A 17,315-nucleotide genomic window follows, 5' to 3' on the forward strand; every position below is an offset into this window, starting at 1 on the left:
TTCTTTTATTTAGCTAAGGACTTTGTCTCTGCTAAGCGACCTGACCTGCATGGTACAATACATCCCCATATTTTGCATCTATCTCTGAGGGAAAACTTTGAAACTGAAGATGAGCAAGGCCATGATGCCTGATTCAAGTGGGTAGCAGTGTTGGTCTGAAGTAGCACAACAAAATCAGAGTCCAGTAGCACCTTTAAGACCAACAAAGATTTATTCAAGGCATGAGCTTTCGAGTGCAGGCACTCTTCCTCGGACTAATGAACTACCATCATAATAGTGGAAATATAAAACAAAAGCTAATTCTGTTAAATTAGTAAACTGTGTCACAACATCCAAACACAGCCATATGATGACATATGATAATTCTTTGCTAAAACAGCTGATCAGTCCCCTTGAATTCAGTTGTAGTTCACAAGAACACTGGAGAAATAAAACTGTCTACATTAGTGAATAACGTCTGTCACTTTACCATTTGTTGCTGGCCCCATCCTCTCTACCCAAAACATTCCTGCAAGTGAAAAGCTGTGCTGGCAACTATCTTGTCCTGAGACCAGAGAGTTAAATTCAAAATTACATATTACTAACATCACATTACTGTCACATTGTCCCAAATAAAACAAATAAAAAAAAGAAGATTGTGCGGAATGTGAAGATATGAGTTGAATAAGGTTAGCATGCATAGTTATATAAAAAACCTATGTCCTTGTTGAATCCACAGTATGCCATTGTTTTGAGTGTTATAATAACTTGCATTTCTGCAGTCTCTCTTTCTAGTCCTTTGCAGTGAAACAGCTACTTTGAGGTCCCTTGTTGAATGTCCTGGAATGTCCAAGTGTTCCCCTGCAGGTTTTTCAGTCCTGTGATTTTTGATGTCTGACTTGTGTCCATTAATTCTTTGACCTGTTTGCCCTATGTAGAGAACAGAGGGGCATTGTTGGCATTTGATGGCATATACAATGTTAGAAGATGAGCAAGTGAATATGCCTTTGACAGTGTAGGTTATGTTGTTAGGTCCAGTAATTGTGTCATTGGAGGTTGTTGAGGCAGGACTTCCCTTTGTAGAAGCCATGCTGATTTTTCCTCAGCAGGCTTTGTTCTTCTGTATTCCTAATAATTCTGTCTTTGGTTACAGTTTCTACTAATTTGCCTGGGACAGTCATTAAACTGGCTGGCTTGTAATTTCCTGGTTCCCCTCTGGATCCCTTCTTAATAACTGGTATCACATTTGCTACTCTCCAGTCTTCTGGCCATCTGTTGAATTTAGTTATAGGTTACATGTATTGGAATAATAGTAGCTCAACTATGGCCTGTTTGTGTTCCCGGAGAACTGTCATTTGTATATGATCGGGATCTGGAGACTTTATCAGTTTTTAATTTCTTCAATAGAACCTTATCTCTTGTCACTTTAGTTTGGCTCAGGTGTTAGGACTTCTTTAAAATAGTAGCTGTGGCATGGATACATACCCCACAGTTTCCATAGCAAAAGAGTAATTGAGCTTCTCTGCCATTTCCCCATAGGAATCCTTTTATTCCTTTGTCATCCAAGCTTCTTGGCCTGGTTGCCTGCTCCAGATATATTTTTAAAATATTTATTATTTGTCTTGATGCTTTTAGCTACCTGCTTCTCAACCTCTATCTTTGCATGCCTCATTATTGACAAATATCTTTTGCCGGAGCCTATGGCTCCTTCTATTGAATTCTCATGAGGGCAGTTTTCAAAAGAAGCCTTGTTACTTTTTATAACTTCCCTGACTTGTCCTATCAACCACGCTGGCCTTTTTAAAAGACTTTGCAATGCCTTTCCTAACCTAATCTGGGCTTCCATTAGTGTGGTTAAAACATTGTAGAATGCTGAAGTTCATTGCATTTTCATGCAGCTTCATCTTTTGAAGAGCTTGAATGGTGTGATCATGCTTTGCAAACTTTTTTGGAGCCCATATATGTTTTTTGATTAAATCATCATGATTGGCTGGTATTTTTAACATTCGTATAAAGTAGTACTAAATTAAAAATTGCAGTAGTAATTGTAGCCTGCTGTAAGAGATTTCCATAAAGACTTTTAGTTTGTTTTAGCTTGGGGAGTTTGTTTTGAGTGTATTCAAATAGGGTTGTCCCCCCACCTGGACAATAACTCTGTAAGAGACATATTTTAATTTTATACCTTGGTGGCATGAGTGGAAGACCTACGTCAGAATCTGTGTTTATTTTTGTTTGTTTTTTTAATGCAACATGTCTTTCATTGATAAGTGATGCATTAAAATACTACAACTGAAGTAGGTGAGGTGAGCAAGTTCCATTGAACTAAGGGGAACTTGTTTCTCAGTTAATGTGGCTGGATCAGATTGTTAAAGGCATTCATAGCTGAGGTGTCTAACAAAGCTGTTTCTCAGGGTTTGTCAGGCTGTGCATTGGTGGGAATTGCTTATCTTCACTGCCTGGACAAACGCCCTTTCTACCTCCATTGATAGATGCTGAAGTGATACTCTTTGTTCTGTAGTTCAGGTTTCTATTGCTGGCAGTTTGAAGGGGAGAGGAATTTCTGTTCTATCCCATAGTTTCCTCTACAGTGAAAGGTCTCTACCTAAGAAGCCCAATTGCTCTGGAAGGTGTCAGGAGAAGAGATATTCCACTTTAGTACCCTGGTCAAAGTGATCTTCAACCTTCAAATTTTTAAGGGAACATTGCCAGCTGGGTCAAGAGCCTCTACAGCAGCGGGGGGGTCGATCGACCCTTTTCCCAGAGGTCACCTTAGAGAAAGGAGGGTGCATGCCGTAGACGCATATGGGCATAGTCCAGCGGTTCTCAACCTGGGGGTCACGACCCCTAGGGGGGTTGATTGACCCTTTTCCCATGGGTTGCTGAGGCCACTGTGACCACTGAGCTGCCTCTGCCATGCCGCTACTGGCGGCGACCCAAAGGGGGTCGTGGCATTAAGAAGGTTGAGAACCACAGCTCTACAGAGACACCACTTAAAAATGTGATAGATCTGAGCCAGTCCACGTGGATGAAAAAGTATGAGCCTCAGGCTGTCTCCTCCGCTTCTTTGCATATATGTTTAGAGAAGTGGCCTGATTACAGGGCAAGGTCATTCAGTAATGGAGAGGATTCATTTTTTAGCACAGGTTTAGAGTGATGCCCCCCACCCCAAAAAACCTCCTGACTTTTTTTCTTCTCCCACTCAATCTGGCTACTCCCTTTCATCCCTTCCAAAGAATGTTCCATTACTGAGCCCCTGTGGGAGGCCATAACTCTGGCTCTTTTTTTCTGCCATGGGTCTGCAAGGCATCTGACTTTTTTCTTGTACTTATAGCTCCATCCTGCTTTGCTTCCTGGGATTAAATTTGGGCTCCTGTGCCTAGTTATGGTTAAATGCCACTGTTCTAATCCATTCAAAGGGAGAGAATATGATGCACATTTTGATGTTCCACCTTTCCCATGGAGCTCAAAGCATCATACATATTATTTCCCTTAACCACTGAAAACAAACCCACAAAGTATATTAGACCAGGGTGGGCAACCCTTGCACATGTGACAAATAGTGGCACACCAGATAATTTTGGCCTGCACAGAAGGCAAAAGTTAGTCCCAGAGGTGCTGACGGGGCCAGCGGGACTCCTGTTGTGTATCTAAGTACTCCTATATTTTTCACCTCCCCCCACCATATGCTTGCTGCCACATCATCACCTTTATATGTAGACCTTACCAGTCCTAAGCCAACATTCTAGGCAGTATAGCCCAATTGCCTTGCCCCAGGTCAAAATAACATTGAATTTCTTAAGCTGCTTGCCACTCCTGGCCATCTGGTTTATCCAGTTTTAAAGAGAGCTTCCTGAATGCTGGTTGTATCCCACCATCATTAAGAAATGTCTTGAGTCCTTATTAACTGCCGTTATCGCTCTTTAACATTTTATCTATTGAGAAAAAATTGTATGTTGGGATTTCTGTTCTCCTGCTTCTGGTACTAAAAGGTAGAAGAGAAACTGACAATGGCAATCTCTTTTATTCCAATGATGTCAAGTTCAAGGTCAAAACGAATCCCTAGGCAGATTACTCGTTTTCGTACAACTTCCTTAGTGATTATATATAAATATACAAAAAGTTATATAAGCATATTGCTAAATGTTCACATTCAGCTACCTTTGGGTAGATGTGATATTTAAGGTATGTTATAGGTTTCAAAAAAGAACCTCTTGTGGCGCAGAGTGGTAAGGCAGCCATCTGAAAGCTTTGCCCATGAGGCTGGGAGTTCAATCCCAGCAGCCGGCTCAAGGTTGACTCAGCCTTCCATCCTTCCGAGGTCGGTAAAATGAGTACCCAGCTTGCTGGGGGGTAAACGGTAATGACTGGGGAAGGCACTGGCAAACCACCCCGTATTAAGTCTGCCATGAAAATGCTAGAGGGTGTCACCCCAAGGGTCAGACATGACTTGGTGCGTGCACAGGGAATACCTTTACCTTTACCTTATAGGTTTCAATAGATAATGGGCTGTGGAGTATGAGATCTAAAGCATGCTTTACAAATACTATGTACTATTGGTTATGTCTTGCAGACTAAAAGACAGTTGATTAGAAAACATTGTAATGAAAGGAAACCATGTGATGTAAAATAAGGTATGCTGTAGAAAGAAAGAATAATCTCTACATCTTTATTTGCACTTTTATTGTTATTTATTTATTATTTTTCTTATATACTGCCACTCTTGGCCCAGCCGGCTCATGGCGATTTACATTAAAAACAGAAACAAAACTAACCCCACACAATTTCCCATAATACAATTTACAATTTAAAACCACTTACAACAGCTTGCAACAGCTTGATGGCAATAAACATTCTTACCCTACTCCTCCATACTCCATACTCTTGTTCCCAGTTTAATGTCCAATAGTTGACCTCAGGGTACATTTGCCCAGGAGGGGGACTGATTACAAAAAGAAAAAGAGGGGAGAGAACCTAATCTTATTACCCTGGTCTCAACAAAATGAGCTTCGTCTTGCAGGCCCTGTGGAACCCAGTGAGTTCCAAAGAACCAGCAAATGTATCTGGGGAGAGATCCGTCCTTCCATCAGGAGATAGAGCTGGGTGTCAGGCACATACTGGTGACACCCCAGCCCATAGCTCTGGATCAGCTGGGCCAGAGGGTTCTTATAGATGTTAAAAAGTGGGGGTGGGGGGAGAGTCCCCAAAGGAGTTAGATAATTTGTCCCCCACCGCAACCCCCTGTGACCGGTTCTTAAGGAAAGAGGTCAGCCATTTTAAGGCCTTTTCCCCGATTCCCGTGTCAACGATTTTTGAAAAATTGTTAAGTTCAATATGCTTATATAACCTTTTGTATATTTATATGTAGTCATCACAGAGGCAGTTGTACAAAACTGAGCCATCTGACTAAGGATTTGTTTTCACCTTGAATTCTACATCGTTGTAATAAAAGAATTGCCATTGTCAGTTTCTCTTCTGTTTTTTTGACTGATGGGTCATCTCCGCTTATTCGAGTACTGAAAGGGGGCAATAAAATGATCAAAGTCCTGGAATATCTTCCCTACACAGAAAAAAAGACTGAAACACTTGGGGCTTTGTAGTTTGAGGGGGAAACACAACTAAGAAGCAGTAGGATTGAGGTTTATAAAATTTTGGTTTTGAGAAAGCAGATGTGAGAATGCTTAGTCTTTTATCATGCTGTCATTTGGGTATCAGGTAAGGAAATGGGTGGGTGGTAAGTTCCTGACAAAAACCAACTACTTCTTCACTGAACATATAACTAATTTATGTAATACTAGATTTAAAGCCCGTTGTACTTGTAAATACAACGGGCACTAGAAAGGGTGGATGGGAAAGTGTTTTGCCTGATAGTGGGTTTGTGGCAGGGGTATTGTAGGTTTTTGGGCAGAAGGGATGGGAGAGGTTTAGGAAAGTATAAAGATAGTAGGGCAGCCTTTCCGCCGGGCCTAGAAGCACACTCTTGATGTTGCCACAATGTGCTGGTAATAATGACCATAGGTTACAGCATGAGTCTATAGGGAGATACCAATTCATAAATGATGTAGTACCTTCTCTTAGGATCAACCAAAGTATCCCACAACAGCATGACAGATTTTGAGTTTTCAACAACTCATCAGGCTGGAAGAGGGAAAAAAAGTATTCAGTAAAACCGATGATCCCACTCTCTTTTCTGTGTCTTGTGCAAGATGTATTTGAAGCTTTCTTTAGGTTAGATTGTATTGTGTGTATCTGGTTTCAACTTGCACCTTAACTATTACAGAAGTACAAAACACATCAGTGTTCATTTGAAAGTATAAAAGTTGGTGGTTAGGTCAGTTACTGGCTGTTAGCTCTGATGAAGCTTCCTTGTTAGAAAGGGTATCACTGAATATCAGCATGGCAAATTTTTTGCTTTCTTGCTCTGATTATGCGCTTCCTGGGGCCCTCTGGTTGGTTACTGTGGGAAATGGAATTTTTAGTCATATGAATTTCTGGACAGAAAAAAATGTTTTTTGTCTCTTTTATAACTCAGGTTCTCTTTCTTTTGGGGGGGATTAAGATGACATGAAGCTACCAGATAGAAAGCCTAGAGTCTGTACTTGGTTAACCTATTTCTGAAAGACAGTCTTTATTCCAGTAAAAGCTTGAGAACAGTGTAGTTTAACCAAGTCTGAACTTCTTGTGGTAGGAAAAGTAGAGGAATTGCATAGTTAAGAGCAGTAGGTGAGAGAAAGGATGGTGTTCCCAGCTTGTTAAATGCTAGATTTTTGGAATCTATTGAATATCAGCGCTTAAGCTGGTTTGGAGGAAGGGATTAGCTAGCATTATGATTTTTAGTATCCCAGGATTATTTCCAGTTGTGAGGGGCTGAGAAAGCTAGGTGTGGACATAATTGGTCACATGAGACAGTTATGAATGTTGTTCCAGATGTTGTGTGTCTGTCATTTAAGAATGTTGGGAGAGAACTTCCCCTACTGTTTTGGATTGGCTGCTGAAAAGGCTATGTTCTGTTTTCTCCACTAGTGCCTTGAGGCAGTATAGAACTCTGCTATCTCTGGTAACAATTGGGAGGTGTAGGCGCTTGCAAAATAGCTTCCTTTTAAACAAGGGTTTTATTTATTCGTTTATTACATTTTTATACTGCTCTTCACTTGTGGGAGAAAAGGTCAGTTGATGCAAATTCTGTGTGGTAAAGGGCCTACAGAGTAAAATACTGGATATTAGAATAACAAGAACAACTATTCTCTCATCAGGTATTGGAATAAAACAATTGCATGTTGGCAAATGGGAATAAGGTTAGTTCTGGTTTCCCACTTGCTTCAGAAAAAGCTGGATACTAATTCTTGTTTTGAGTCATTAAAGGATTTGTCCTTTAAATTCATCTAGGCTTCCCGTGTACTTCATTCTACCTGCACCTGCAATTAAATTTGCCTTTTTTCCTGTGGGAGAAGAGAAGCTGTATGATGTAATCACTATGATTTCAGAGCAAATAAATATTTATTATAATGAATTGGATTACTATACTTCATCTGTCGTTTTCATTCAGTATGGTGGTTACCTGTCTGATTTTTGGTGTGCCTTTTCCTCACTCATAACAGTGGGTGAATTGTCAATTTATTCCATTACTAGTTTCAAAGCCCCTTTATAAAAAGGGGTTTTGAAAGGCGAGAAGGCACGTCAGACCGGCAGGGAGGGAACCCCCAGCAGCCGCGCTTCGCGCGACTGCTGGGGGTTCCCTCGGGTGGCGGTCTGACGCGGCGAGAGGCGCGAAGCGCCTCTCGCCGCATCAGTCCGGGAGCAACTGCGAGCCGCGCTGTGCGCGGCTCGCAGTTGCTCAGGCTGGGAATCGGAGGGACCAATCGGCAGGCGCTTTGCGCCTGCCGATTGGTCCCTCCGATTGTCTGTTTATAAGAGGTACTATAGATGTGGCATGTGTGCATCAGTGCCTTTACATTTACCAAAATAGCATGTTTTGTAGTGGTGAGCCAAAGATTCAGTGAGTCCAACTCAAGACTGGATGCCTTGCCATGTTTTTTACATTGGTTTGATGTGTCAACCTTTTGGTATGTGTTTGACATATAACTGCTCTTGGATTTTAACTCTTTAGATTGCAAGGAGGGAATTCTTCCTCATAAAGAAAAAATTCCCTGCATATAGGAACTTATATGTTAGAGTTCCCACTTTCTCTCAGAGTGTGTTAGTTCAGTATGTGAGGTGATTTCTTTTTTTTTAAAAAAAGACAAAGTATTCATCTGTTTTATTCCCTATCTGCATTCTGCAATGGTAACATCAAGGAATGCTTTTATTTGCTGTTGAGTAAAAGGTGGGAATAAATCCTTATCTTTACTAAAAGGCCATCAAAGCAATCAAAGATTTCCAGTAAAAGGTTATTTCCCTACTAAATTATGGCACCCAGCTCTGTCTTTACAGAGATCTTTCTTTACTCCTTGGAAGTTGTGCAGTCCAAGTTTCTGCGATCAATATTTGGAGTCCCTCAATGGATGCTAAATGCTGTCCTTAGGCTGGGGGTAGAGATAGTCTCACTTGAGGCACATGTGTGTTCAAACAACCACTTACTGGTTTAAACTGTAACCCCTCTTATTCTTCAAAATAAACAATGCTCAAATTGACTAAGAACTGTTGAAGGAAAATAGTACAATTTCTCCTCTTCAGCCTGGTGACAGCTAGGCTTTCAGAAATCCGAAGAAATACTCAAGCAATGTGTTTGGAACCTGGCCCTTCAGTCTGATAGGGCCTGGCAGCAATGGTAATATACCTCTCCACAACCCCATTCTTGCCAGCAGATTTTTAACTAGAAGTTCCTGAATTAGGCATCAGAATACTGTAGCAGTATTTTGTCCTAGAAAAGGGATGGGCCAAGAGCATATTACACAATGGGCACAAAACGGCACCTTCTAGCTTTGACCGCCACCTTTTGCAGTAGTTAGCAGATTCTCAGTGTGTGACAAAACAGCATTTAATTTCCTCTGCATACCACATTCTGGATTTGCAGTCTTACCTCTGTTTTAATACAGTTGGTTTTGTCAATGTACTGTAAATGTTTATCAGAATTTGAGATTTCAATGACAATAAGAGCATTAACTTCATTTCCTGATACTTTCATGAGCAAGCATCTCATGTTCTTCTGATTCACTGAAAACAGTTTGAAAGCATTCTCCTCCTTTGTTTTGCTCCGTCCTCTAATCTCTAGCATTATCCATAGGATTAGTATTGCCATTCTACTGAATCAGCATGATAACCTATTCCATTTGTATGAAACTGTATTCTGCTGTATCTGGTAACTTTTTTGGAACAGCCATATAGTTTGTGGTCATAAATTAATAATTGTAGTCTTAAATAAAATATATAATGTTTTGTTAATTATAGCTGTGGGATTCCCCAGCTGTAACCATCAGATCATAGTAGTTCATATGTTTATCCAATGGTGGGAAATTCTTTGTACAGTCCAGTGTGATACAGCTCTGGTAATATCTGTAAGAATGAGGAAAATGGGTTTTTGAAATGTGTGGTTTCCGCATGTTAGCTTTGTTCCTCAAACTCTAGGAGGGGGTCATGCTGGTATGAAAGGAATCCATATCAAGATCTGTGTGTTTGCGTCTTATAGTTGTTATACCAGGATGACATGAGACAAGAGCCTAGAGAAATTATTGTCATGCTATTCAAGCAAATTATGAATTGGATCACTGTGTTCTGAGAACAAACAGGCATTGGTATGCAGTCTTACTTATTCATATCTCTGGGCTGTAACAGAGCTAATAGTTAGTGTTCAGGCACATAACTAGAAGTATACTTTTTATTTTTATGTTTTATTTATTATTCAAGAAAAAAGAAAAGAAAGATACAAATATTTTACTACATATTACAGAATTATTATTTTGAAATGCACTAAACTGTCATTCTACAGTACATAAAAATATATCTTGTTCTGGCAAACAGTCTCTCCCAAAAAGTATAATTTTACATTTTACATGATCATAATATTACATACCACATTTTTTTCAAAATTTCCATATACAGTGTATAAATAAATTGTTTCTTTCAGTCTTATTTTTACTGATCAATATAATCTAAGATGGGACTCCATTTTCTTCTAAAGTCTGATATTGATCAGTTGTGTTTTGCCATTGTTGTATATTCAATCAAGTTTATTTGACCAATCCATAAAATCTGGTAGAGTTTCTTTTTCCCTCTAGATACATATAAGATCCTGGCAGCTGTTACCATAAACTTAACAAGCTCACTGTACATTTTAATATTATTTGGTGCTTAATAACATACATTTTGGATCTAATACAAATCTAATTTTCAGTATCTTTTGCATTTCATCATGAATCATAATCCAATGCTTTACGACAAGTCATAATCCAGTGCTTTACGACAAGTCTAGCACATGTGATAAAATTATGCATTCATGTCCTGGCATTTCCAACATTTCCCATTATAATTCTCGCTATATCTCTAGGAAAAAAACATTTAACCTTAAAAACCTTAAAAACATTTTATACCAGTTCTCTTTTAACATTTGACAATTGGCAAATTTCAGTTTGTTAATCCAAAGTTTCCCATACATATTGTTTCCAATATGCTACTGGACTCTGATTTTATTGTGCTACTTCAGACCAACACGGCTACTCATTTGAATATATTGTTTCCAAGTTTCTGAGCCCATTTTATCATACGGTCCATAACTTGTTCTGCTTCACAATCATATAGCAATAACAATTTATAATTTTTTCATAGTAAATGTTTCATACCAACCATTATCAATTTTTCCATAAACAGTTTTTTTTTTACAAATGACCACATTGTTTCATACGGTATTTTAATTTTGAGACTATTTCATAATAAAGTAGTCAGGGTATATTCTTCCCTTCTTGACATTTTGCCAATCTTTTATTTTTCTTTGTTCATTCACCATGCTCTCACATGTTAAGTTGTGTGTTGTCTTTCTTGAACTTGTTATCATTAACATTTATTAGAGAGGTCAGTGGCGAAATAGATGGACTTAATCTTTCTCTGCACTGAAACCATATCTTTAGCAAATTGTCTCTTATAATATGTTTCAGAATCAATCCCTGGCCTATGCAGTTAAAAGAACCAGTTACCAAATGAAGTGAAAGACCTCTGCCTGAGACTCTGGAGAGCTGGTGCCAGTCCTAGTAGACCACACTGATCTTGAAGGATCGATGGTCTGATTCAGTATAAGGCAGCTTCATGTGTGTTTATGTGTGTTATTCTAATATGTGGGGAAAGTATGGGTGCTGGAAGAGGAGGGAGAAGTCCTGTGCTGGGCATGCAGCCACCACCCCATCATCATAGTTCTTAGGTACTTGCTACTTAGATGTTTGCCTGAGGTGCTTGAGGTAAGAACAGTTGCTTGTCCCAGGTAAAAAAAGTTAGTGATAATGACATGGTTGATTTTAAAGTGATGAGTTGAAAGAGTCACTCAGATAGCCCTGTGTATTGTGGAGCCAGTTTTGTCACTTCTTCTGTGTTTGGATGGGAGTGGCTTCTTTCTGGTGCACTCCCTGTTCCAGTCCTGAGTGCTGAATGTTGAGATATGTTTGCAGAGGACACCCCAAAAGGTCTTGAAAGCCCAAGTGATATTCAGCCAAATATTATGTGGCCATGGATGAGCAGGGAGGTTTGCTAGTAGCAGGCTCCTGTACATTTTTAAGCATGTGTTTATGTGTTTTATTCATTTCTTGGATTTATATCCTGCTGTCCTCAGAGACCGGCTTGCGGCGGGTTATAGAGAGCAACCCAGACAATGAAACCCCATAAGATACGCATTAAAACCCCAATAATTACAATTACAACAACCCAAGATGGCAAAACAACCCACCAACAGGAAGGCCCTTATGAGAGTGGCATGGGGGAAAAACCATGCTGTGCAAAATACCAAGTGAGCTCTCTAAGGGCCCACAGCTCCTCTGGGAGCTCATTCCACCAGGTCAGGGCCAGGACCAAAACAGCCCTGGTCCTAGCTGAAGCCAGGAGAGCTTCCCTGGGGCCAGGGATGACCAATAAGTTAGTACCTGCCAAGCGTAAAGCCCTGCATGGTGTAAGGCGGTCCCTCAGATATGCATACAAGCATATAAGCCTGTGATTTTATTCACATTTACCTGGTAGAAAGCCCCACTGGACATAGCAGCTTTTATTCTTGAGTAGGCATACATAAAGTTGCTCTGTATATATCTCCTAGGTACTACAGAAGAATTAAAAAGTAATACAAACCATGGCCAGGCTTACAATCCCAACTGTGAAAATGTAGAATGTGTTAAAATAAATTATTGTAATTTGAGCAGCTGGGCAGATATGATATTGTAAAATATGCTCGTAAGAGATGGACCTGTGAAACTCGTGGGAGGGATCCAATGGAAAGGCTCCCGGTCCCATCACCTACCACAGAATCTGTAGATACCACCAGTGTCCTTTGCTACCTCGCCTGAGCCCAGAGTGACAGCTGGCATCTTCCTCTGCTGAAACTTATCCTGCATTGGCTGTTAGCAAAGGTGGCTGGTCACTCCTCCAGTTCCAGCATGGTGTTCACTGTCCTTCTGTTCTGTGCCTAGAGCAGCAGTGGCTACTGGAATCCTTCTAAACACCCCGGCCTATAGCGGTGGCAAGTATCTAATATGCTCGGACTAGAGCCACTGCAGGCATCAACCGGGAACTCTAGTGGCGCCCTAACTGTGTTTTTTTTTTTTCCCAAGCTTTTTTTATCTCAGATTTTTCAGGAAATTTAAGGAGTCCCCCAAGTTTGAATAAAGATGGATTTAGCCTCTGTGTGGCCCCAGTCTGCAGATTTAAGTAACCACAGATGGCAGCCCCATGTGCCTGATATATAGATAGCACATTTGTGGGACTGCTTTAATGTTTACACATCAGTTAACGTTAAGCAAATGAATAAAATGGAGAAATGTGGAATAAGCTGCTTTATATATGTTTTCAAATTATCATGAAAGCCAAATTGAAAGAATTGTTTGGATTTTTAAATATCTGTTTAGGGACTCTTGGAATTCCAGGGCTGTTGAACTTTTGTGACAATGTCATAATACAGCCAGTTTGGTATAATGGTTAGGAGTGCGGACTTCTAATCTGGCATGCCAGGTTTGATTCTGCACTCCCCCACATGCAGCCAGCTGGGTGACCTTGGGCTTGCTATGGCATGGATAAAGCTGTTCTAACCGAGCAGTGATATCAGGGCTCTCTCAGCCTCACCCACCTCACAGGGTGTCTGTTGTGGGGAGAGGACAGGGAAGGCGACTGTAAGCCTCTTTGAGACTCCTTCGGGTAGAGAAAAGTGGCATATAAGAACCAAGCTTCTTCTTCTTCTTTCACTGTAATTTAGAATTTCAGGTGTTCAGAATGAAGTTTGTGTGCTGTAAGGAGGGGGAAAAAAAAACACTTTTCCAGAAAGCATTTTTTCTAGACCTATGCTGAAGGCAGTGGGGCCTGTTGAACCAGTTTTCTATCTTAGAAAACATCTGTGTGCATCCAACCGCTTTCACAATGAATTGCAGTTCCAGAGAGAACACTTGACTTACTGTTAGACTGCCTAAGTGGCTCTGCCTAGGAAGAAAAATGTGTTTGACAGTGATTTTTTAAAAAAATCCTGTCAAATCTTAGGGCATTTCTTCACATTAAAAAAAAATAGCTTTACACCAGTGCCATGGTGTAATGCTATTAAATAATGTGCCTCTGTCCCTTTCTCACCTCCTGGCTCTCTCCCTTCCCTCTGCCACCTTCTCGCGCTTCTTAGCACTCTGCACGGCAGGTTGAAATGGCAGAGGAGAGGAACGCACTGTACTTCAATCAAGCCAGGCATCCAGTCACTTTTCTCCCTGTTTTAAAGGGCCCGCGATGCAAGCTAATTTTTTTTAAGTAAAACTTCTCCGTTGAGATGCCTGTGCATCTAATCTTAGATGCACAGTGTTTTTTTTAATGCCATCTCTTTTGAAGTCGTTATCCTTGAAGCAATCTTGTCCTTGGTGTTTTTTTTGGGGGGGGGGGGGGTTAGAAAGGCAAGGTTAGTGTGTTAACTGATGGGGAAAATTTTTTTTTCTTTCTTTGCCTGGATGATTTAATGTGTATTCATTGCTCCAGGCAGTTTGCTAAGAAAGAGAGAGAAAGAGAGAGAAAATCCCCATCTCCAGGAGAAGGGAGAGGGAGGTGGGTGTGAGGGCGGGTGCTGGAGGTGGAGATAGCGCTACTTCAGCTCTGCACATTTCCATGGCATGTGGCTTGCTAGGTGCTCTATCGCTCACGCTACATAGTTGGGGGAATCCACTTTTTGGGATACCCCAACTATTGCTTTAAAATGGAGAATGTAGCTGCCGGTTTGCTGCTTGGACGCTGGATGTTGGCGACGTCATGCAAAACGCCAAAAATATGGCATCTGCAAAAAGTTAGCATTACACTTTATTTTCCGGATAGTTTAGTCAGAGGTATTGAGTAAAATGAAAACAAGTGAGGTGAGTATGAAGCAGGGAGAATCCCATTAGTACTTCTAGCCTTGTCTCTTGAGGTTTAGGGAACATTCAAGTGCACTGTACACATTTTGTATAGGATCAGCGCATTTGACAGTGTGCCTTAACCAAGGAGTTTTGCAAAAGATTAGGTATGCTTTATTGTTTTGTAGTCCTGGGGTGGGTGGGGGAGGATGGGACACAAATACATATGATAATTGCAATAAAATTAGGAATTCACCTTATTTGGTTGTTTAAGGCCTATCTAAACCAAAGCTAAAGTTCTTATGTACCTGTCAATGAGTCATGTAATGTTGAAATGGACACATCCATACTCTTGGTGTATCATGCACAATTTGCACATGCTAATATGACTATCACAAGTTTTCAGTAACTTTGTTTTTAATTTGTACTTTAAAACATTACTATACTGTCAGTTTGATGTAGTGGTTAGGAGTGCAGACTTTATATGGGATGGAGAAGGTAACTTTAATCAGAGAAAATAAATATTGTATTTACTGAGTAATGAATCTTGTGTGCTTCACTTTAAAAATGTGATAATTGCCTTTTCATATAACAAAAGACATGCAGTGTACAAGTTAAACGGAATTATGTCTGGGGGTGCTGTTATATGTAAGAAAATTAATTTATACACAGACCGCGTCAATGTACCACCCTAAAACTTTACAGACATTTTTAGATTGCGGTCCTGGCTATGTTTGTATCATTCACTGGGATGATTTGGTTGGATTACCACAGTAAACTTGGAGAGTTCTTACATTTGTGTTGGGATCTGCCAACACAAACCTTTTGTTTCCTTATTCTCTTGTAACTCTGTGCTGCTTTTTCCCTCCTCTAGGTAGTTGGTTAAATGCAATCGTGTCAGTAACAAAGGAGGGGTAACCATGAGAATAGCAGGTAAGAATAACAGGTGGCCCCCTTTTCATCATGTGGTGAAACATGGAACTATTTTTGCAGTGATAGTAGTTGATGTTGGTCTTGAAATGCCAAGCTGTGCCCAATAATTGGTTTCACGACCTGCATTTGTTCAAGCAAGGTTTAGGTGGAGTATTTAGGTAGTTATTTGGGAAATTTATATGCTACTTCAAACCGTCCTGTATTGAGTCTGCCATGAAAACGCTAGAGGGCGTCACCCCAAGGGTCAGACATGACCCGGTGCTTGCACAGGGGATACCTTTACCTTTTTATATGCCACCTGTTCCAAACAATCAACTCCCATTTGATGTGTTTAATGTGTGTGTGTGTGTTTATTAGCTGCTGTGTGCATGAATTTGGCAAGGCTGCATGCAAATATTTTAAATTTTAAATAAGCATGTTATAAATCAGTCAACAGTAAATACTCTATTTTCTTAAACCCAAGCATAAAGTTTGTATGATTTGAGACTTGCATCTCTGTATAGTATGTGACCAGAAATAGGTATGGGAGGAGGGTTGTATTTTAGGTTTGAGAAAGTTTAAGAATGAGAGAATTTAGTCATCATTTAACTAGAGTTCCTACTTGTTTTTTCCCAAAGCATTTATTTATCTTATTTATTACTTATTTTTCTTTACCATTACTTCTGCCACAGCCAGCATGTGATGATTTACAGAGATTTAAAACCTCACAAAGAACAATACCTGACCAAGTCTAAAAAACCCAGGTGGCAGAAAAACACTATGTACTGAATATTCATTCATCCCCTCCCCAAGCACAACCATCAGCCCTCCAGGAGGTAGCTTCCGAGAGTATCCGGGCTAACAGCTTTTCCATAGACCCAGGCAGGGAGGGAGCCCGGTCTCACCCAGACACCTGGAGGAAGAAGTCCATTTTATAGGCACTGTGGAACATTTACAAATCTGTCAGGGCCCTTAGGTCTTCTGGGAGCTCATTCCATCAGGTCAGGGCCAGGCACTCCTACCGGAGGCTGGGGGCAACCAGCAGATTCCTACCCACGGGGGCCCTGTGGGGGGCATAAGAGATAAGCGGTCCCTCAGATACATGGGACCCACGCTGCAGAAGGCCTTAAAGGTAAGAACCAAAACCTTGGACCTGATCTGGAAGCCGATTTACAACCAGTGGAGCTGCCTCAGCAAAGGCTGGACATAAGCCCTCCAAGATGACTTTGTGAAGACTCTGGCAGCCACATTTTGCACCAGCTGTAATTACAAGTCAGAGACAAGGGAAGGCCAGCATAGAGTGAGTTACAGAAATCTAGTCTGGAAGTGATCATTGCATGGATCACCATGGCCCGGTAGTCACTGAGCTGTCACTGAGCTGGCTTTTCTGAAGTTTGGATAGAGAGTTGGGGAGCCTTGCTACTAGAAGTCGTTTTAAGATGCAAGATGGCAGCCTGTTTACAAATATATATATATATATAGCCCTATAAATCAATATGTTATGGACAGAAGGGGGAAAATCACAGTATTAATTTCTCATTGGGATCTTGGTTTGAATAATGCAACCAAATGCATATTTAGTATATTGGAAGCCCAGAAATCATAACGTCTATGTTGTAGAATGGTGAAATGCAAAGCATTTTTAATTTTCATTTATTTGCCTTCTAATTGTAAACACTTTATAAATAAAAATTGCATTTTTGCATTTATCTTGAATTTCAGGAAAGAATATGACTAAGCATTGGAGATGAGAGCAGTAGCATTTATTAGGCAGTCAAGACAATTACAGTGTAGTCCTCAGCAAAATTACTCTATTCTAAGCCCATTGCAGTCATTTGGTTTAAACTGGAATAATTCACCACACAGTTGCTCTGTGAATGTTGGAAGTATGTTATAGCTCATATTGGTAGAATTTACTTGTTACTTAAAGAAAAGTGTGTCAGAGACTTG

At 40.4% G+C, this 17,315-nt stretch overlaps 1 protein-coding gene across 2 annotated transcripts in view; it reads left to right on the forward strand.

Annotated features, from left to right (window-relative positions):
- FAM3C (FAM3 metabolism regulating signaling molecule C) overlaps positions 1 to 17,315 on the forward strand; it is a 44,787-nt gene that overhangs the window by 4,046 nt on the left and 23,426 nt on the right. Inside the window, exon 3 of one of the 2 annotated variants that reach the window (XM_077338402.1) lies at positions 15,332 to 15,386. In XM_077338402.1, coding sequence (XP_077194517.1) covers positions 15,374 to 15,386 — 13 coding nt within the window. In that variant the 5' untranslated portion in view covers positions 15,332 to 15,373. Of the gene's footprint in view, positions 1 to 15,327; positions 15,387 to 17,315 lie in introns of both variants that reach the window. The other variant, XM_077338401.1, reaches the window with a different exon arrangement.

Source organism: Paroedura picta, chromosome 5 (genome assembly GCF_049243985.1).
Source record: "Paroedura picta isolate Pp20150507F chromosome 5, Ppicta_v3.0, whole genome shotgun sequence".
NCBI classification, from domain to species: Eukaryota; Metazoa; Chordata; class Lepidosauria; order Squamata; family Gekkonidae; genus Paroedura; species Paroedura picta.